Source organism: Puma concolor, chromosome D4 (genome assembly GCF_028749965.1).
Source record: "Puma concolor isolate L17-30 chromosome D4, mPumCon1.1.hap2, whole genome shotgun sequence".
NCBI classification, from domain to species: Eukaryota; Metazoa; Chordata; class Mammalia; order Carnivora; family Felidae; genus Puma; species Puma concolor.
Genome location: NC_141679.1, coordinates 57,545,858 through 57,566,984, shown reverse-complemented (window position 1 = coordinate 57,566,984; position 21,127 = coordinate 57,545,858). Strand labels below are relative to the sequence as shown.

The 21,127-nt window shown below is 48.5% G+C and overlaps 2 protein-coding genes across 5 annotated transcripts; both read left to right on the top strand.

Annotated features, from left to right (window-relative positions):
• Positions 1-1,169: 1,169 nt before the first annotated feature.
• Positions 1,170-13,688, top strand: PIGO (phosphatidylinositol glycan anchor biosynthesis class O). Of its 3 annotated transcripts, none has more exons than XM_086683432.1 (11): positions 1,170-1,275; positions 2,023-2,562; positions 3,190-3,333; positions 3,520-3,643; positions 3,963-4,122; positions 4,329-4,508; positions 4,770-6,297; positions 6,896-7,102; positions 7,320-7,534; positions 8,147-8,217; positions 8,369-13,688. In XM_086683432.1, exons 1-11 carry the CDS (start codon positions 1,176-1,178, stop codon positions 8,496-8,498), a joined length of 3,399 nt encoding a protein of 1,132 aa, XP_086539558.1. In that variant the 5' UTR covers positions 1,170-1,175; the 3' UTR covers positions 8,499-13,688. The 3 variants fall into 3 exon arrangements, with proteins under 3 accessions (XP_086539558.1, XP_086539559.1, XP_025768619.1); XM_086683433.1 differs by having other exon boundaries at positions 1,239-1,487; XM_025912834.2 differs by having other exon boundaries at positions 1,239-2,562.
• Positions 13,689-13,810: 122 nt separating this feature from the next.
• On the top strand, positions 13,811-19,970 carry FANCG (FA complementation group G). Of its 2 annotated transcripts, none has more exons than XR_015242811.1 (14): positions 13,811-14,652; positions 14,858-14,948; positions 15,339-15,470; positions 15,703-15,908; positions 16,358-16,493; positions 16,657-16,787; positions 16,886-17,032; positions 17,157-17,308; positions 17,695-17,761; positions 18,023-18,312; positions 18,464-18,510; positions 18,704-18,859; positions 19,346-19,437; positions 19,591-19,970. XR_015242811.1 is itself a non-coding variant. In XM_025914034.2 (14 exons), exons 1-14 carry the CDS (start codon positions 14,452-14,454, stop codon positions 19,697-19,699), a joined length of 1,989 nt encoding a protein of 662 aa, XP_025769819.1. In that variant the 5' UTR covers positions 13,811-14,451; the 3' UTR covers positions 19,700-19,970. The 2 variants fall into 2 exon arrangements, 1 of the variants encoding a protein (XP_025769819.1); XM_025914034.2 differs by having other exon boundaries at positions 19,314-19,437.
• The last annotated feature ends 1,157 nt before the right edge of the window (positions 19,971-21,127 follow it).

The window sequence follows — 21,127 nt, the reverse complement described above, 5'->3', positions numbered from 1 at the left end:
GTTGCTATGAGCTGTCACGTGCAAGTTTTTGTGTGAACATATGCGTTTCATTTCTCTTTGGTATACATCTACGAGTGGAATTGCTGGGGCATATGGTAACTCTATGTTTAACCTTTTGAAGAATTGCCAGACTGTTTTCCAAAGCACCATTTTACAATCCCAAGGGCAGTGTTCAAATTTCTCCACACCCAATTCTTGTTATTTGTCTTTTCTATTATAGCCATCCTAGTGGGGTTTGAAGTGGTATCTCTAGTATTTCCCTGATGGCTAGTGATGTTGGGCATCTTTTTCTGTGCTAATTGGTCATTGTGTATTTTCTTTGGAGAAATGTCTATTCAGATCCTTTGCCCATTTTTTTTCTTTAAGTAGGATACATGTGGAGCCCAACACAGTTTGAACTCAGAACCCTGAGATCGAGAACTAAGCTGAGATCAAGAGTTGGACACTTAACCAACTGAGCCACCCAGGCACCCCTATCCTTTTCCCATTTTAAAATTTTATTTTTATTTACTTATTTACTTTACTTTTTAAAATGTTTATTCATTTATTTGCGGGGGGAGGGGGAGAGAATAGGGGAGGGGCAGCGAGAGAATCCCAAGCAGGCTCTGTGCTGCCAGCACAGAGCCCAATGCAGGACTAGATCCCATGAACCAGTAGACCAGGACCCCAGCCAAAACCAAGAGTCAGATGCTCAACTGACTGAGCCACCCAGGCACCCCTTATTTTTTATTTTTATTTTTTTAAAGTAGGCTCTATGCCCAACGTGGGGCTTGAACTCATGACCCCAAGATGAAGAGTTGCATGTTCTGCCAACTGAGCCAGCCAGATGCCCCTACCTTTGCTCATTTTTAAATTGGATTATCTTTTGAATTATTGAGTTGGAAGATCCAGTGAAAGACATGAAGAGGAGGAATAATAAAACCTATCAGTTGGTGTCAGCTAAGCAAGTAGAAAATAAATATTACTTATCCCTATTTTACAGATGAGGTAATGCCCAATAATGCCAGTGAGTGGCAGAGCTAGGATTCAAGCTAAGTTTGATTCCAAAAGGCCAGCTCTTAACCTTAACCAAGAATGACCAGTGGTTCACTGAGTTGTAGCTTTGTTCCTTGCCCCTAATTCCCCTAAACTACAGACCTGCGCTCCTTGAGGAACCTCCTTGGAGGCGCCAGCAGATGGCGATGGGGCCCCTGTGGGCCACTCTGTCGGCCCGCGTCTGTCTATGGTACCACCAGTGCGCAGACGTTGCCTCTGCGCTTCCGGGCGCCTTTCAAGGTGAGCCAGGGTCTCCGAGAACCTACTCCCTACTCCTCAATCCCTTTTCCCGAATCAAACCATCCCCCGCAGCTCGCAGCCGGCTAAGTACCGGAGCCAGGGTGCCCAGGAGATGGCCAGGTAGCCACCAGAGGAGGCAGAGCTGTCCGGACGTGTGGGTCCCGGCGAGGCCCACCGGCCGTAGACCCCGCGACTCTGCTTTGCTGCGCGGGGTAGGTCGTGACTCTGGTTGGTCTCTTGGCGATCCTGGCCTTCCAGAAGCGGAGCGTGACTCCTCCCCTTGGTCCTCTTGGTCTCCACCAGGCGGCGCCGTCATTCGGCCCAGGTTCCCTTGCGCTGCGAGCCCTGGGCACCCCATGGGTGTTGAGATTGGCAAGGAGAGAGGCGGAGAAATGAGCTGTCAGAGAGCGGTGTACCACTTGAAATAAGTTTCCCTCGTGGACTGTGCTTTTCATCATTAGAATCTCCTGGAGTACATGTGCAAATCCCTATGCTCCACCCCGAAAGATCCCGATTCAGTAGATCTGGGGTGGGGCCTGGAAATCAGCATTTTAAACGGCTGCTCCAGGTTGATGCCCATAATCTGCGGACCTCACCTTCAGAAACACCGGTGTAACTGGTGGAGAGGAACATTGCATTGGGTTGGCTATGGGGCTGTTTATCTTCTGGAAGGCTTCCAAGAGGAAGTGATTCTAGCTTGGCTTTGTATTGAGGGACCAGAAAATCCATTGGTTCTTTACCCCACAGTGATGAACTCCCTGCCCGCTACCAGCAGGATGCAGAAGATCTCAGTGCTGCTCTTCCTGGCCTGGGTCGGCTTCCTCTTCTACGCTGGCATTGCCCTCTTCACCAGTGGTTTCCTGCTCACCCGTTTGGAGCTCACCAACCATAGCAGCTGCCAAGAGCCCCCAGGCCCTGGGTCCCTGCCATGGGGAAGCCAAGGGAAACCCGGGGCCTGCTGGATGGCTTCTCGATTCTCTCGGGTTGTGTTGGTGCTAATAGATGCTCTGCGATTTGACTTTGCCCAGCCCCAGCGCTCACATGGGCCTGGGGAACCTCCTGTCTCTCTGCCCTTCCTGGGTAAACTGGACTATTTGCAGAGGATCCTGGAGATTCAGCCCCACCATTCCAGGCTCTACCAGTCTAAGGCTGATCCCCCCACCACCACCATGCAGCGCCTCAAGGCCCTCACCACTGGCTCACTGCCTACCTTTATTGATGCTGGCAGTAACTTTGCCAGCTATGCCATAGTGGAAGACAATCTCATTAAGCAGCTTGCCAGTGCAGGTTAGTTTGGGCCTCTTTGGAGTCCAAGAGTACCTTAGCAGATTTCGTCTTTAGAAGTCAGAGAGCTAGAACTTTGGGTGTCCAGCTGCTTGCTAGACTATGCTGTGGGAGGACAGGGGAAGAGAAAGAGACTAGAGCCCTGCATGCAGCAAGTAGGGGTCTGGGCTTTGTCCTTCTGGAGTTTCTAGTCTGCATGGAATGTTGCTTTTATTTAGGGGGAGCTCTCAGTAAGGGGCAGTGGAGAGATGAGGAGAAGATGTGAATCCGGTTATTCTCACAAGTGAGAAAGCAGAGAGTCAGTCCATGCCCTGTCCACTCACTGACTTGGAAAATGTAACATATACCCAGGAAAGACAGATCAGCAAAGATAGCCAAGAATTGGGAATTAGCAGAGCCTTTTGTAGAAACAAGAAGTGAAAAGTCTTGTTATTGGGGAAAGTATGGTTAACAGGGAAAGCTTCTTGGCAGAAAATCTTAGGCCTTGAAAGATAAAGAGTTGTTGGATGAAATTGCTGTCCCTTCGAGTGCATGGTTGAGATTTCTGACGAGTCTTTAAAGGTCCCCCTCTTCTTTTTACCCCTGCCTTGACTCCTGCTCAGGCTGTGACCCACTCTCATGTCCCTGCAGGAAGGCGTGTGGTCTTCATGGGAGATGATACCTGGAAAGATCTTTTTCCTGGAGTTTTCTCTCAAGCTTTCTTCTTCCCATCTTTCAATGTGAGAGACCTGCACACAGTGGACAATGGCATCCTGGAACACCTCTACCCAACCAGTGAGCATTGGGCCAGAGGCAGGTCTGACTAAGATTAGGAGCTGGGGAGGGTTGCTTCAGGTGACAAATTCTGACCCTCCCATGGGTGCAGTGGCCTGGGCTTACGTCCCTTGATAGATTGTCAAAAGCTGGCTGGGGTTGAGGAGTGGCCTTAGTCCCCTGTGCTCAGTGTTCTTCCTTTCACAGTGGACAGTAGTGAATGGGATATGCTGATTGCTCACTTCCTGGGTGTGGATCACTGTGGCCACAAGCATGGCCCTCACCACCCTGAAATGGCCAAGAAACTTAGCCAAATGGACCAGGTGATCCAGTGAGTGTGGGTTATTGGCTGGGGGAGTGGGTTTGTGTCTGAGAATCTCAGGATATATTGGCCCAAGAGAAAAAGTCTTTATCTTGGAGCCTCTTTCCTTGCTGAATTCTGTCTTTTCTAGGCCTTTCTTTTGAAGCTAGGAGCCTCATTCATCTTGAGTGACTCAGCATGTGGCTTTGGGCAGTAGGGTTGTGAATGAAGAGGTATCTCTTTGCCAAATGTCTAAGCCCTCCTGTTGGAAGTTATGGCTGGGGGTAAATGGGTCTCCAAGGAAAATCTTCATCCATTCCTACCCCCTGACATATTTCTTGGCCTTCAGGGGACTTGTGGAGCGTCTGGAGAATGACACACTGCTGGTGGTGATTGGGGACCATGGAATGACCATGACTGGGGACCACGGAGGGGATAGTGAGCTGGAGATCTCAGCTGCACTTTTTCTGTACAGTCCCACAGTCCTCTTTCCCAGTGCCCTACCACAGGTGAGGTCTGGGGTGTGCTTTGTCGGGTCTCCTGGTATTCAACCTCATCAAGATCACAGCATTCTTGTGGATCCCTCCACTTTAGATCCCCAAATTCTTTACCCTGGGCATTCCCCATTCATTTCCTACCTAGGTCCCTGTCTTCCATTCCAAATCCCGATCTCAGCTTTGTGGTGAACCCATTGGCCCCTCTCCTTTTCCTTTAGGAGCCGGAGATAGTTCCTCAAATCAACCTTGTACCTACGCTGGCCCTGCTGCTGGGCCTGCCCATTCCATTTGGGAACATCGGGGAGGTAATGGTTGAGCTGTTCTCAGTGGTTGAAGACCCCCAGCCTCACTCCTCTGCTCTGGCCCAAGCCTCAGCTCTTCATCTCAATGCCCAGCAGGTAGGTGATGGGTTGGGTTTCCAGGTGATAGAGCTAGGGTGGGCATGGAAGAAGCATAATGATCACTTCATTGTCCTTTGTTCATTTTTAATCCCACTGTCCATAGCCATGTCCTCCTTCCATTATCCCTCACTTCCCCCCTGTCTTGGACAGAGTTTGGGTCCCTGTTTTCCAGATACCTGCTTTGGTAACACTAACCCTTGCCTCTGTCCCGGTTTATGTCTTTGATGTGTTCCCTTGGCCTCTGACCATTTTTGCCAGGTATCCCGATTTCTTCACACCTACTCAGCTGCTGCTCAGGACCTTCAAATTAAGGAGCTTCATCGACTGCAGAACCTCTTCTCCAAGGCCTCTGCTGACTACCAGCGACTTCTGCAAAGCCCCCAGGGGGCTGAGGCAGCACTACAGACTGTGATTACTGAGCTGCAGCAGTTCCTGCGGGGAGTTCGGGCCATGTGCATTGAGTCTTGGGCTCGTTTCTCTTTGGTTCGCATGGCAGGGGGTGCTGCTCTCATGGCTGCTGCCTGTTTTCTTTGCTTGCTGGTATCCCAGTGGGTAACATCCCCAGGCTTCTACTTCTGCCCCCTCCTCCTAACACCCATGGCCTATGGTCTGGCTGGTGCCATAGTGTGTGCTGGACTCCTGACAGCTACCGGACTGAAGCCGGATCCAGTGGTCCTAGGGGCCATGGCTGCAGTGGGCTCACTCCTGCCTTTTTTGTGGAAAGCGTGGGCTGGCTGGGGGTCCAAGAGGCCCCCAGCAGCCCTACTGCCCATCCCTGGGCCTGTTCTGTTATTCCTGCTCATTCGTTTTGCTGCTTTCTTCTCTGACAGTTTTGTTGTAGCTGAGGCCAGGGCCACCCCCTTCCTTTTGGGCTCATTCATCTTGCTCCTGGTTGCCCAACTTCACTGGGAGGGCAAGCTGCTGCCACCTAAGCTTCTCACAATACCCCGCTTTTGCCTTTCGGCCTCAACAGGCCCACCACGGCACAATGGCACACATGCCCTGGGACTTGGAGTTGGGTTGCTTTTATGTATAAGGCTAGCTGGACTTTTTCATCGGTGCCCTGAAGAGACACCTGCTTGCCATTCCTCTCCCTGGCTGAGTCCCTTGGCATCCATGGTGGGTGGTCGAGCCAAGAATTTGTGGTATGGAGCTTGTGTGGGGGCTTTGGTAGCCCTGTTAGTTGCTGTGCGCCTGTGGCTTCGCCGCTATAGTAACCTCAAGAGCCCTGAGCCCTCTGTGCTCTTTGTGCGCTGGGGGCTGCCCTTAATGGTACTAGGCACTGCCGCTTACTGGGCATTGGCATCAGGAGCAGATGAAGCACCCCCACGTCTCCGGGCCCTGGTTGCTGGAGCATCAGTTGTGCTGCCCAGGGCTGTGGCAGGATTGGCCGCTTCAGGGCTCATGCTGCTGCTCTGGAGGCCTGTGACAGTGCTAGTGAAGGCTACAACAGGTGCTCCAAGGACCAGGACTGTCCTCACTCCCTTCTCAGGCCCCCCGACTTCTCGCGCTGACCTGGATTATGTGGTTCCTCAAATCTACCGACATATGCAGGAGGAGTTCCGGGGCCGTCTAGAGAGGACCAAATCCCAGGGCCCCTTGACTGTGGCAGCTTATCAGTTGGGGAGTGTCTACTCAGCTGCTATGGTCACAGCTCTCACCCTTTTGGCCTTCCCACTTCTGCTTTTGCATGCAGAACGCATTAGCCTTGTGTTCCTGCTTCTGTTTCTGCAGAGCTTCCTTCTCCTGCATCTGCTTGCTGCTGGGATATCCATCACCACCCCTGGTAAATACATTTCTCAGCCCTGGTTCATCCAAGGACAGTAGTGATGTGACTTCGGCCCCTCTTGTTTTCAGGGAGGTGTTGCTCCTCAGATTCTTCACACGGTTGGGAGGGTTCTCCAGATGTCCTCTTATCTGCTGTAGCCAAGCTAATTGATCCCTCCCACTGGCTCTCAAGGCCAGCAAGGTTCATGGAGGAGAGAGACAGGAGTACTCCAAGACTCATTTCTTTTTTTTTTTTTTTTTCCAAGACTCATTTCTTATTGAAATGCTGCATCTTCATGAGTGCATTTCCTGATTTTCCAGTGATGGGAGTGGTGAATTATGAGCATGTGATGTCAACAGTGAGCTGTGCATATATGAGAGAGAGAAAGAGATAGATCATAGTCGAGATGTTCAGATTTAGAGTAACGGGGACTTAGTGCCACAGAGGGAATTAGAATAACAGAGTGTTGAATGTAAAGAGGTTGGATGATTGGCATGTGCAAGTGTGTGTGTGTGTGTGTATAGCACTGAAGTAGTAGGAGTATATGATCATGAGGCAGTAGGCTATGGATTAGAGAATGGGATGTGACTGTGAAAAGGTATATCTCTTCCCCCAGGTCCTTTTACTGTGCCATGGCAGGCAGTTTCTGCCTGGGCCCTCATGGCCACACAGACATTCTACTCCACGGGCCACCAGCCTGTCTTTCCAGCCATTCATTGGCACGCAGCCTTCGTGGGATTCCCAGAGGGTCATGGTTCCTCCACCTGGCTGCCTGCTCTGCTGGTGGGAGCCAACACCTTTGCCTCCCATCTCCTCTTTGCAGGTAACTCCTCATTCCTCTCTTGCTTCCCTTGTTTACTCTGAATTTGTGGAAAGAAAAGAAAGTCCTGGATTTGAGTGGGGAGATGTGATTTTGTTGGATCTTTGGCACCCCTTGGCCAATGGTAATTGGAGCCTCAGTCAACTAGGGTGGTTGGGGGCCAGGGTGGCCTGGTCCCTGGGTCCTCCATTGATTCTAGTCCTGCCTTCCTCTGAGGCAGTAGGTTGCCCATTGCTTCTGCTCTGGCCCTTCCTATGTGAGAGTCAAGGACCTCGGAAGAGGTGGCAGCCCCTAGGGAGTGAAGCTGAATCCAGAGTCAGGCCTGAGGAGGAGGAGGAGCCACTGATGGAGATGCGGCTCCGGGATGCGCCTCATCACTTCAATGCAGCACTGCTGCAGCTGGGCCTCAAGTACCTCTTTGTCCTTGGTATTCAGGTAGGTACAGGGAGAGATCACAGGGTTAGTGACCTTTTCTCGTGTGTACATCACATTCTTTTTTTCATACTTTACCAAAACCCTAGGAGACAGCCTTGACTGAAGTACAGTTAAGAAAAATGGTTGCCCAAGGCCAGTGGCCTCAAGTGGTTATATTGAGACTTAGACCTGAGTCTCCTTAATCCTAGTCATGGATTGTTTCCTCTCTACAAGCTAGATCTGGACCCTGCTGGTTGCATTTGGGGATTCCTCCATTAGTGGACAGACTGGAAAAACTGAGGTGATGGCCAGGATTCTTTCCCAGGCTATGGTCATGGATCTTCTTTCCCTTCAGAGGCAGAAGGTGTGACTCTGACATCTTCCTCCACCCTGGAAGGCAGAGCCTGAGTATAAGCACAGATGGATAGTGCTTGCTCAAGGTCACACAGTGAGTCATGGTGAGGCCAGGAAAAGAATTAGGTCTCCCAACTCCTCATCTAGGGTTTTTTTTTTTCACTGACATGCACTAGTTTCCTACTCCTCCCATTCTTCACAGGGGCCTATAGCACTTCTCCCTTTGACCTGCTTCTTCTCCCCTTCCCAAATAACTTGACCTTTCGTATCCTTTCTTAGATTCTGGCCTGTGCCTTGGCAGCCTCCATCCTCCGCAGGCATCTCATGGTCTGGAAGGTGTTTGCTCCCAAGTGAGTGGATTTGCTTGGGAAGTATTGGCATTGGGGTGGGTAAGCTTGGATGAAAGAATGAACATCAGGGAGGCAGGTTTTGTCTCATCAGGGAAAAGGCCTCCAGATCTACTTTCAGTGTCCCCTGAGAATTCTCCACATTTCTTTGCAGGTTCATTTTTGAGGCTGTGGGCTTCATTGTGAGCAGCGTGGGACTTTTCCTGGGCATAGCTTTGGTGATGCGAGTGGATGGTGCTGTGAGCTCCTGGTTCAGGCAGCTAGTTCTGGCCCAACAGAGGTAGCCTAGGCTGCAAGTGCTGGCTTTGTGGCCACAGGGAGAGCTGAAGAACAATCTCGCCTGGCCTATACAGGTGCTGGATCATCTGCAAGAGAGGCTTAGCCACACTTCTTACCACCATGCAGCCAGGAGCTACTGACATCTGGGACTTCGTTATTTTATAATTCAAAATCATAGTGGGGCATGGTCCCTAACTGCTGCTTTGAATGCATCTAAGGGACTGGAGGGTGGTCTCCAAAGTAGAATAAAATAATAATGTAAATATGTGTGTCTGAGAGGTGGGGGAGTCCCCACTGTCCTACAGGGACTAGGAAGAGGGTCACTCTCCCCTCCTATGAGGCACAGATGGCATCAGCCATCTTGTGCAGACCTGGCTACACCTGAAAACTTTTGGGAAGTGGTTGGAGTTGTCTGAATTCACTTCTACTTCTTTCCAAATCACTCCTGTTATCCCACCGGCTTTTTTTTTTTCCATGTAACATGTTTTATTAAATTCTTCTGCTAATAGCAGAGATGGCTGAAAAGACAAGCACAGGCAACATGGAGTACACAAACCCACTGTCTAAAGCCCCAAACACTGTTGCATTCCCTCCTCTGTTGTGTTCTTTCGCGCTAGAACACCCTTTGCCCTTTGCTTCTGTGGAGGCCAGGAGGCCACCCTAGTTTTCCAACCTTTGCTGCCATTTATCAGACCTAATTGCCCATCTTACATAGCATTCCATCTTGTCCCATTGATTATTCCTGACTTGGAGCCAAAACTATATAAATTTAATGCATGTCTCTTATGTTCTTCATCCACCTCACTACTATGTAAGATTGAAGTACTGGTGGCAAATTCTCATGGAAATGTCCATCAAAGGAGGGGGAGGGGAAGACCCTGAGGAGAAGGGTCAGGACTGGGATTTGATGTTTGATAATGCCCAGGACAAGTGATGGTGAAGTAAAGGCATTCACCACTGTGGCAGCTAAAGGAAGAGTTGGAGTTATTGTGGCTAATAGTCTCTAATGCTACAGAGATCAAACAAAGATAAGTTCATACTGTTTCAGGCAGTTAGAGGATAGGACATTGGTAACCCTGGCAGGAATAGATTTAATAATATAAGAGAAGTTAGGCCCCAGCTAAAACTGTAAGATGAATTAGAAAAAGATCCCTTCCCTTTCCTTAATCTGGGGGACACTATTCCCAAGCATCATTTAATAAGCAGACAATGCCTTTGTGAGAAGAAAAGACCCTTTTCCATCCCTAGCACCCATGGGAAGGATTTCAGAGCCTTGTCCCTCATCTTGTCTTAGGTTCCCCCCAATCCCGTTCCTTTTTTGCAGAGAGCCTCCTTCCCTGGAGCCTAAGGAAAATCTGTTCTTAGTACCATTGGCTATTTCCTCTTCTGATCTAACTACAAGATCCTTTAAGAGAAAGATCTGTTAAAAATTCTTGGGGCACCTGAGTGGCTTAGTTGAGCATCTGACTCTTGATTTCTGCTCAGGTTATGATCCCAGGGTTGTGGTATTGAGCCCCATGAGCACCCCTGCTTAACATTCTCTTCCCCCTCTGCCCTTCTCCCCTGCTTGTGCTCTCTCTCTCTCAAAAAAAAAAATCTCATTTCTGCTTCTTACTTGACATCAAAGACCCCATTACACACTAACTTATTGTTTGTTGTGTTGTTTTGTTTTGTTTTGTTCTGAGATAGAGTGTGTGTGAACTGGGGAGGGGCAGAGGGAGAGGGAGAGAGAATATTAAGCAGGATCCATGTTCAGCTCTGAGCTCTTTGCAGGGCTCTATCCCATCACCCTGGGATCATGACCTGAGCCAAAATTGAGAGTTGGATGCTCAACTAACTGAACCACCCAGGTGCCCAACTTTTTTGTTTTGTTTTGTTTTGTTTTGTTTTGTTTTGTTTTAGAGAGCTTTATTGAGGTACAATTTACCATAAAATCCAGCCATTTAAAGTGCACAATTTTGGGTGCCTGGATGGCTCGGTCAGTTAAGCATCTGACTCAATTTCGGCTCAGGTCATGATCTCACAGTTGTGAGATCGAGCCCAGTGTTGGGCTCAGTGCCAGGCATGGAGTTTGCCTAAGATTCATTCTCTCCCTCTCCCTCTGCCTTTCCACCACGCACCCTCTCTCTCTCTCTCTCTCAAAAAAAAAAAAAAAAAAAATAGTGCACAATTCAATAATTGTATATTCACAGAATTCTGCAACCATCATCACAGTTAATTTTAGAATGTTTTCATCACCCCAAAAAGAAACTCCATACTCTTTCCTATTTCCCTCCAAACCTCCCTACATCCATCCCTAACCTGAGGCAACCACTAATCTGCCTTCTGACTATATTCGCCTATTTTGGACATTTCATATAAATGGAATGTTATAATATGTGGCCTTTTCTGGCTTTTACTCAGCCTAATGTTTTCAAGGTTCATCCATGTTGCAGTACATATGAGTATTTCATTTCTTTCTTACGGCCAAATAATGTTCCGTTGTATGGATATATCAATTTTGTTAATTCATTCATCCATTGATGGACATTTGGGTTCCTTGCACCTTTTGGTTATTATGAATAATGCTGCTATGACCATCCATATACAAGTTTTGTTTGGACATATGTTTTCATTTCGTTTTCACTTATACCTAGTGGTATATTGTGGAATTGCTAGGTCCTATTGTAAATCCGTGTTTAACGTTTTGAAGAACTGCCAGTTTGTTTTCCAAGGCCACTGCACCATTTAATATTCCCATTACTAGTGTGTATGAGGGTACCAATTTCTTCACATTCATGCCTTTACTTACTATTAACTATTTTTTATTTAACCATCCTATCAGGTGTGAAACGGAAAAATTGTGTTTTTGGTTTGCATGTCCTTGATGACTAGTGATATTGAGCATTTTTCTTATGCTTATTGGAGAACTGTCCATTCAGGACCTTTCTCTGTTTATTAATTGGGTCTTATTTTTACTTTTGAGTTATAACGTTGTTTATATATTCTAGATAGAAATCCCTTGTAAGATATATGATCTGCAAATATTTATCCTTCTGTGGATTGTCTTTTTTTTTAAATTTTTTTTAACGTTTTATTTATTTTTGAGACAGAGAGAGACAGAGCATGAACAGGGGAGGGTCAGCGAGAGGGAGACACAGAATCTGAAACAGGCTCCAGGCTCTGAGCTGTCAGCACAGAGCCTGACGCGGGGCTCAAACTCACGGACCGCGAGATCATGACCTGAGCCGAAGTCGGCCGCCCAACCGACTGAACCACCCAGGCGCCCCATGTCTTTTTTTTTTTTTTTTTTTAAAGCAGGCACCACACCCAAGGTGGGGCTTGAACTCATGACCCTGAGATCAAGAGTTATATGCTCTACCAAGTGAGGCAGCCACCCCAGGCATTTCATTTTCTTGATAGCGTTCTTTGAGGCACAAACTTTTTAAATTTCGATGAAGTCCAATTCATCCTATTTTTCTTTTGTTGCTTGTGCTTTTTGGCTTCAAATGTAAAAAATCTTATCTAGTGCCACGATTCAGTTAGAAATTTTTATCACTCTCACAAAGTCCCTATACTTTGTTTACAATGAATTCCCAAATTCACCCTAGGCCACTGATATGTTTTAGTTTTTCTAAATTTGCCTTTTATGGACATTTCATACAAATGGAATCATCAAATACGTGGTCTTTTGGTCTGGTTTCTTTGACTTAGAATATTTTTGAGGTTCATCCATGTTGATGCATGTATCAGTTTTTCCCCCTTTTTATTGCTGAGTCATATTCCATTGTATGGCTATGATCAGCCAATGGACATTTGGATTGTTTTTAGTTTTATTTAGCTATTATGAATATTTTTGTAGCTGCTTTGAGTATTTGCATACCAGTCTTGGTGTAGACATAAGTTGTTGGTTTTTTTTTTTTTTTTTGAGAGATAGAGGGCGCAAGTGAGCAAGGGGGGGGAGAGAGAGAGAGAGAGAGGGGGGGGGGGGGAGAGAGAGAGAAAGAGAGAGAAAGAAATTGGGCTAACCCGAAATGGGGCTCAAGCTTACCAGATGCAGGACTCGAACTCACAAACAGTGAGATCATGACCTGAGCCAAAGTCAGATGCTTAACTGACTGAGCCACCCAGGAGCCCTTGTTTTTCTTTCTTGAGAGGATTCCTTGGAGTGGAATTGCTGTATGATTTACTTTTTTAGAAATTGCCAAACTGTTTTCTAGGGTATCTATAATGTTTTATATTCCCACTAAGTATGAAGGTTTTAGTTTCTCCACATCCTCACCAACATTTGGTATTATCTGTTTTGTTTTGTTTTGGTGGTGGTGTTTTGTTTTGTTTTTTAAGTAGGTTCCACACCCAATGTGGGGCTGGAACTAAGACCTTGAGATCAAGAGTTGCATGCTGTACTGACTCTGCCAGCCAGGCACTTTTGGTATTCTCTGTTTTTGTTTTTTTGTTTTGTTTTATTTTTATTTTTTTTTGGTAATAGTTTATTTTTGAGAGAGATAGAGTGTGAGCGGGAGAAGGGCAGAGAGAGACACACAGAATCCGAAGCCAGCTCCAGGCTCTGAGCTGTCAGCACAGAGCCAGATGCAGGACTCGAACCCACGAACCGTGAGATCATGACCTGAGTGCCCCCTGTGTTTTATTATTGTAACTATGAGTGTACGTGTATAATGGTGTCTCAGGATTTTAATTTGCATTTCCTTGATAGCTAATGATGTTGATCATCTTTTTACGTGCTGCTTAGCCATTCATGTATTTTTTTTTTTTTTTGGTAAAATGTCTATTCATATTTTTCTGTCTTAAAATGGTTTAAATTATTTTTATTTTTGAGCTTTGAGAGTTATGTATTGTGGATAGAGATCTGTTATGTGTATGCTCTGCAAATAATTTCTCCACTTTATGATTTTTCTTTGAATTTTCTCGATGGTGCCTTTTTGTAGCACAAGTTTTGTTTTTGTTTTTAAGTTTATTTCTTTTGAGAAAGAGGTGCGTGGGCTGGGAGGGGCAGAGAGAGAGAGAATCCAAAGCAGGCTCTGCACCAGTAGCCCAGAGCCCTACCCAGGGCTCCACTTCACCAACCTGAGATCATGACCTGAGCTGAAACTAAGAGTCTGATGTTTAACCACTGAGACACCCAGGCGCCCCAGAGGTGTTTGTTTTTGTTTTGCCCTCAGAGTTTTTAATGTTAATAAAAGTTCAACTTATCCATATTGAGTTGATTTTATCTCTGGTAAGGGTCACAGTTTTGTTTTTATATATGGATATCCAAGTCTCCTGGGTCCATTTGTTGAAAGATTCAGAGATACCTTTGAGCAGTGTGTCCTGCTCAAGCCTAGGGCTTCCATGGCCAGCAGTCAGACTGCACGAGGTTGAGCAGAATGTGGTAGCGTGTTAGTGCTCTGTGGTGAGCAAAGAAAGGAAGGGTTGTTGACCAAAAGCCTTGGTCTCCTTTCAGTTGCTTTTGGAAATAACTCTGCGCCATGGCTGGGATTTTTGTGGCTGCTTTCGGCCGTACTACGCTTCCCAGCATGCACTGCTCGGGCCTCCCTTGGGCGGGGCGGCGCCAAGCCAGACCGACCTAGGAGTTTGGCTGCGAGGGAAGGGCTGAGCCACGGGTTTTGGTACCGAGATCGATTTCTCAGGGTTTTGGCCTTCCTGAGAGACTAGCAAGCTGAACCTTAAGAAATACTACCTCTCCACTAAGACACACTCCCATCCCCTGACCCGCCTTAGCCTCCCTCTTGGTTTGGGCCCTGACTCGTTTCTTCTTCGAGTTTCCCGCGGGGACTAACCCTTGAAGACGACCAACCGCAGCCGAGATTTTGACGGCCTGGCCAACCAGAGACAAGGTGGAAGAGGCGGGGGTGGGAGCCGGCACAGCGTCCGGGAGAGAGTTTTTCCGTTTCCATTTTTCGCGTAGGGGGTGAGCCGCCCCTCCTGGGGCCCTAAGGGGAGCAAGGGAGTCACGGGGGGATGCAGAAGCGCACGGACCCTTCCCCGCTCGGGTGGGGATCTCGGCGAGGCCGGGCTTACCTTTCAGCAGCACCCTCCAGGGGTCTGGGCCCAGCCTCTGCAACCTTGTCGCACCAGACCCCTCTGGGCTCCTCAGGACTACACGCCAGCTGCCTAGACCTGTGGAGGGAAAAGAATGACCAGCTAGTTCGACAGGCCAAGGTAACGTGGTTGCTGGGACCCTTGCTTTGCAGCCCCAAATTATCAGAAGGAGGGTTTCCCGTGGATTTACCCCAGCTGACGGGAGGTATTGAGTTTGACCTTCCCCCAGGAGCCAGAAATGACTGGAGAAAGACATCCTTTGCCATTGTTGCAACGGGAGTAATAAGGATTGATCCTCAGTGATACCCCATTCCACATTTCGTAGGTGGCTCAGGACTCGCGTCAGTTTCTGAGAGGACAGCAGCTGGCCCAAGATGTGCTGGAAGGATTCAGGGGACTCCTGCATAGCCTGCAGGGTAAGCAGGATCCTCCTCAGGACGGTCAGTTATCCTTCTCCACAGCCAGAGACCAGTTCTGCATTTCTGGGATTGAGAAAATTACCCAGGGGGGCAGGGAATCCTGTTTAAGTCACAGACAAGACTGAAATGGAATTCTCTTTGGTACAGGTGAATCTCTGAGCCCTGCCATGCCCCCTCCCTCACTTCCCCTCACTCCCCAGCATTTGAAGAAATGGTCTCCAGGATGGTCCAATCTGAAGAACTTTCTGCCCTTTCCAAACTCTGTACAAAGGGTGATTCTTTATTGAGGCCATTTTGGTTGGGGTGATGTGATCTTTGGGTTTGGATCTTATCTGGGAAATCTTTCCTGGGAAAGTAGTCAGTGAGATCAGCATGTGTTTGCTTCAGGTCTCCCTGCAGCTGTTCCTGTTCTCCCCTTGGAATTGACTGTTACCTGCAATTTCATTACCATGAAGGCAAGCCTGGCCCAGGGTTTCACTGAAGACCAAGCACAGGATATCCAACAGAGCCTGGAGAGAGGTGAGGGCTAGAGATTGCTTTCCATATCCCGGCCAGCCTGTTTGGGTTTAAGTCCTTGCAAAGGGGATGAGAGGAGCAGTAAAATCTGTTACCGCCAGGGAGAGAGATGCCCTTTTCTTATCCACCAGGTGCTCTTTAGCCCAGGAGCACCTTTGTGACCTTTGGGCTCCTGCAGAAAAAGGAAACCAGAGATGAAGTCCCAACTTCAGCTGTATGTGTGTATCTTCTACAGTGCTGGAGACCCAGGAGCAGCTTGGGCCCAGACTGGAATGTGGGCTCAGGGGGCTGTGGGACTCTGTTCTCCATTATTCCTCTGTTCTGCTGGAAGAGCTACTCCCTGCCCTTCACCACCTGGCTGGCCTGCAGGCTGCCCTGTGGCTAAGTACTGACTGTCTTGGGGACCTGACCTTGCTGCTGCAGACCTTGAATGGTAACCAGGTAATGTGGGAAGTAACCTGTATCTAAGGGCCTCTTCCCTTCTTTCAACCCTCTCAGCTGCAGTAGCATCATTTTGTGCTGGGAAGTTCTGCTGGGTTGGTGGTCAGAAGACCTGGGTTCTCTCCGGGACTCTTGGTGACCTTGTTTTGCTTGGTCTCTCATTGGGGGGATTCTCTTGAGTGGTTTTTAAAATAGCTTAATGATCTTGGATAGGGTTGGGGCTTTTATGATCTTGCTGAAGTGTCCTCATGGGCTTATACTGAATGAGAAGGTGCACTAGACCAGATCATCTGTGCCCCAAGTTTTTCTTCCTCCTTGCTGTCTCTCTCTTAGAGTTGAGGGAATAGGAATCAGGAGGACCCTTGATTTCAAGGTCCGGCCAGGATAGACTGAGATAGGAGAAGAGGTGGTTATAGGCTTGGAGCTTCTGATCATCCTTCTTTCCTCAGAGTGAGGCCTCTGAGGATCTGCTGCCCCTTCTGAAAACTTGGAGCCCCCCAGCTGAGGAGTCAGATGCTCCATTGACCTTGCAGGATGCCCAGGGCTTAAGGGATGTCCTTCTTACAGCTTCTGCCTATCGCCAAGGTCAGCTAGCAATCTGACTCATCCCTTCCTCCCCACTCCCTGTCTTGAGGAGTCCTTTGGCTCATACCTTCCTTGTCATGTCCCATTTAGCTCTGTGCTCTTGTTCCCTGTCATGCCCCTTGCCCTGTAGGCTTCTTTAAGTTTACACCCTGATTGCCCTCAGGCCTCCAGGAATTGATCACAGGAAGCCTGCCCAAGGCATTGAGCAGCCTGCAAGAAGCAGCCTCAGGTCTGTGTCCACGGCCTGTGTTGGTCCAGGTGTACACAGTCCTGGGGACCTGTCTTCGTAAAATGGTACAGACAGTCTTAGGGTGGGTTGGGAAACCATGGGTGTTATGAATAGCTTTCTGCTTTGTGAGGTAGCTAAGGCTTGTGTTCTCTCACCCCTCTAGGGCAATCCACAAAGAGCTCTGCTGTACTTGGTTGCGGCCCTGAAAGGGGGATCACCCTGGGGTCCTCCGCTTCTGGAGGCTTCCAGGGTATATCAGCAACTGGGGAACACAGCAGCAGAGCTGGAGAGTCTGGAGCTGTTGGTTGATGTAAGGAACTGAAGATATGGGGATGGCTGAGGTGCTTGTATTAGGGAGAATAATCAAGTTGTAAATAGAAGGAAATATGGCGCCCAAAGATTATAGATATACTTTTTCTTTGTGTTCCTTTTAGGCCTTGAGTGTCACTCACAGTCCTGAAGCCCCCCAGCTTCTTATTGAAGTAGAGTTACTACTTCCCCAACCTAACCCAGCCTCACCCCTTCACTGTGGCACACAGAGCCAGGCCAAGTACCTGCTAGCAAGCCGATGCTTACAGATAGGAAGGTGAGGTTCCACTGCCTTGATCATCTGAGTTCTTCCCATTTCTGATACCTTCCCTGGGATGTGACTCTGCTTCTGTTCTTTCGTATGGACAGTATGGACAAGTCAGTGGTAGGACATAGGTTCCCACTCTTCAGTCTCCTGCCTTGCTGATGGACCTGAACTTAGGACTCTTCACCCAGACACTAACTCCTATATCTTGAAAACTCTGAAATCTCCTCCCAGATCCATTCTGTAAGGAGGGTATATCCATAGTGAGCTAGGATTGGAGTTCCAAGACCCCACTTTTCCTACTCCCCAGGGCCCTTGAGCATCCCTTTGTTAGCTATGAGCCTTTGGAGGGCCCTGCTAATGGCCTAATATGAAGTTCATGGGCTATGACTTCTTAGGGCAGAGGACGCTGCAGAGCATTACTTGGACCTGCTGGCTCTGTTGCTGGATGACTCTGAGCCAAAGGTGGGTATGTCTTCAAGGTTCTCTACAATAGGGTGGGAGGGTTGGAGTCTAACTTTGGAGTAGAGCAGGACTACTGTTTTCTCTTTTTTCTTCTGCTGTTCTGTCTGTCCAAGCTGCAAGGACAAACTAGGAAGGTTCTCAGAATAAGTGGTCCAGGGTAGCAAGCAATGGGTGGTCTCCATGTGGTACCAGAGCCTGGTGAAGAGGTTGGGGATGGTGGCCAATGTCTCTTCAAGACACTGCATCCTCCTTCCACCCCAGTTCTCCCCACCCCCATCCCGTCCAGGGCCCTGCATGCCTGAGGTGTTCTTGGAGGCAGCAGCAGCACTGATCCAGGCAGGCCGAGCACAGGATGCCTTGACCGTATGTGAGGAGCTGCTCAGCCGCATGTCGTCTCTGCTTCCCAAGATGCCCCAGCTGTGGGAAGATGCCAGAAAAGGAACCAAGGAGTCACCACACTGTCTATCCTGGGTCTCTGCCACCTACCTGCTTCAGGGTCGAGCCTGGGTGCAGCTGGGGGCCCAAAAAGAAGCAATTAGTGAATTTAGCCGGTGAGCCCAGGAAGCCAACCAGGATCCTAGGGGAAGTGTGGAGGGATAATTTGCTGATTGGGACCTGAGTTGGTAAGCTCCATACTTACCTACTCATCCCAGAGTTATTGAGGTTGACTCCTCTTCATCCCTGTTCTTTGTCCCACTTCAGGTGCCTTGAGCTGCTCTTCCAAGCCACACCTAAGGACAAAGAACAAGGTGATCTAGACTCTCGGTTTTCCTCTTCCCTCTTGGAAGTGGGGGTGGTGAATGTGTTGCCTCTCCATGCGTCCTAGCCTACTATGAGGCTTAAAAGAAAGGAACTGCAGATACAAGAAGAGAAAGAGGAGTACTTGGGGTTTTGGTGACTGTGTAGCAGGGACACTCTTTTGACTTTGGGGATGGTCCCCAGGTCCTGCTTCCAGCTGTGAGCAGGGGTGTATGTCAGATGTGGCACTGCAACAGCTTCGGGTAGCCGCCCTGATTAGTCGTGGACTGCAATGGGTGGCCAGTGACCAAGATACTAAAGCCCTACAGGACTTCCTCCTCAGTGTGCAGATGTGCCCAGGTATGTATATTTGCATGACATCAGTTATGCCCAGATGCACAAGGACAGAGAGGCCCGTGGGGGAGATACTTGGGGATTAGTGGAAGAGTGATGTTCCCAGATAGAAGGGGATGAATGAGGTTGTACTGTATATACCTAGGGATATACCAGGTTTGAGAACACATGCAAATGTATATGGAGGCCTCTCAGGAGTTTCTCAGTCTTCCCAGTGTCCTCAGACACAAAGACCAGAACCGTGCTGGGCGTATGTTAGGGGGAAGCAGGGTCAGCTGAGCCCTTTGTCCTGGGCAGCTGTACCCAGGGATAGGAATGGTTGGGAATGAACTACTCTTGGTTCCATGTGTGAATGTAGACAAGATACTTTCTTGCTCTAGACTTCAGTTTCTTCTTTTATAAAATGATGCTTAAGGCTGTGTCAAATTCTAAGACTCCCTACTCTGGGGTGGGGCTATAGGTAATCGAGATGCTTCCTTTCACCTGCTTCAGACTCTGAGGAGGATGGATCGGAGGGATGAGGCCATTGCTCTCTGGTGGAGCCTGGAGGCCCAAGCTAAGTTGCCACAGGAGAATGCTGCATGGTGAGGCTGAGGCCTGTGGACTTGGGGCCAAGGGCATTTGGCATTCTGGAGTACTTGAGTCTATGGAGGGTGGTGGTGAATGAAAGGGAGGGAATGGCTGTCCAATTTTCTGCCTATCCTTTACCCTTAGACATCACTCTTTTTGCTCTCCAGGTCTCTCCCCCTGTACCTAGAAACCTATTTGAGTTGGATTCGTTCCCCTGACCGTGAAACCCTTCTTGAGGAGTTTCAGACATCTCTGCTGGAACCTTGTGACCTGTAGCTGCCATGTTTTTAAAAGCCTGAACTGCGGCCCATTTCTCCATGGGGAGGGCTTTCTGCTTTACCAATTTTGGGGAATATGGGTGAAACTAATCATTCCTATATAAATCTGGCACTGAAGAGGTTGGTAGTAGTCTCGCCAAATTTGGCCTAGTTACTGCCATTCTGGTTCCAGAAGAAACCCTCCTTGCCACCAAAAAGGCAATGACTTTGCTTATGATGCCTTTTTTCCTGTTTCTCCTTTTCTTGTGTTGAGTAAAATCTCATATTTATCTCTTGTTTGCCTGCTACATCTACTTGAGTGGGAAGGCTCAGAGCTATCTGATTCAGTTGAGTGCTGGTTGTCTAAGATACCCTCTCCCAACATCGTCTACCTTATGAGGTTGAGTTCTTGGTGGAAGAAAGGGCTACAGGAATCCTTGCAGTGGCTTTGGTTCTTTCTGTTGCCTAAAAGCCACAGAGTCCCAAAGCCCAGGATCTGTGCAAGGTGACAGAATGAGTGGAGCTGGGTCTGGAAGGTGGTCTGGGTAGGCCTCTCGGGACAAGGGCAGGTATTTGAGTCTTAGAGGGGAGGGACAAGCATACCTCTGAGTCTGAGTGACTCCTCACTCCAATCCCAAATTCTAGAAATTTGGGATTTGACTAAGTCAACCATGTCTGTGTGGCTATGGGGTGGAGGATTAATTAAATCAGCATGCTACCAAAGCTGATTATTTTATTATTTTTTTAAAGTAGGCTCCACACCCAAAGCGGGGCTCAAACTCACCATTTGGAGATCAAGAGTCCCGTGTTCTACCAATTGATCCAGCCAGGTGCACACACCCCTCTTTTTTTCCCCAAAGCTGCTTATCGCATTTAGTCAGGTCTAGCCTGCATTTGGAACCCAAGAACTTCAAGTCTCATAATGCAATTTTCTTGCTGCTTTGGGTTCTATTGAATCTACTGTGTGTTCTGCGGTTGAGGAACTGTAAAGCCTATAGGACTAGGGTTACCAGAGGGTGCCAAGACAATACAGTGGAGTGGATTAAGAGCTGAGGTGCTATTCAGACGGTTCAGAGTAGGGGTGGCTGGAACCAGCATTTTGAAGGAGTAAGGCGGGGGGTTAGGGTGGATCCTTAGATTTAGGAAGAAGATGGGATTCTTCTTCCTGTGTAGATTATCACTGCAACAGGACTAGACTAATGCAAGGGTTCAATCCATTGTGCCAGGTTCTTCAGCAGGATAAAATCAGGAGCCAATGAACTGGAGCCAAGTAGGAGAGTCCGCCTCCCAGGGATTAAAGGCTCTTCTTTCTCCAGACGATCTGGCTCCGTCCTTTTCATTGATTGGTCGCGAGTTCCAATCCGTCGAGGAAGCGTACCGCAGCGGCCAATTGACGTGGCGTTACTAGGCGTGTTGCATCCCTGAGGCGGGAGCCAGGCCGCAGGCA

Bases quoted from the DNA above. Each gene is read 5' to 3' on its own strand.
- PIGO (XM_025912834.2), top strand. From the start codon at position 1,752: ATGTGCAAATCCCTATGCTCCACCCCGAAAGATCCCGATTCAGTAGAT. The intron at 3,334-3,519 runs GTGAGCATTGGG...TTCCTTTCACAG, and splicing joins GGAACACCTCTACCCAACCA to TGGACAGTAGTGAATGGGAT. The intron at 7,535-8,146 runs GTAGGTACAGGG...ATCCTTTCTTAG, and splicing joins TCTTTGTCCTTGGTATTCAG to ATTCTGGCCTGTGCCTTGGC.
- FANCG (XM_025914034.2), top strand. From the start codon at position 14,452: ATGCAGAAGCGCACGGACCCTTCCCCGCTCGGGTGGGGATCTCGGCGA. The intron at 18,313-18,463 runs GTGAGCCCAGGA...GTCCCACTTCAG, and splicing joins GCAATTAGTGAATTTAGCCG to GTGCCTTGAGCTGCTCTTCC. The intron at 19,438-19,590 runs GTGAGGCTGAGG...TTTGCTCTCCAG, and splicing joins CCACAGGAGAATGCTGCATG to GTCTCTCCCCCTGTACCTAG.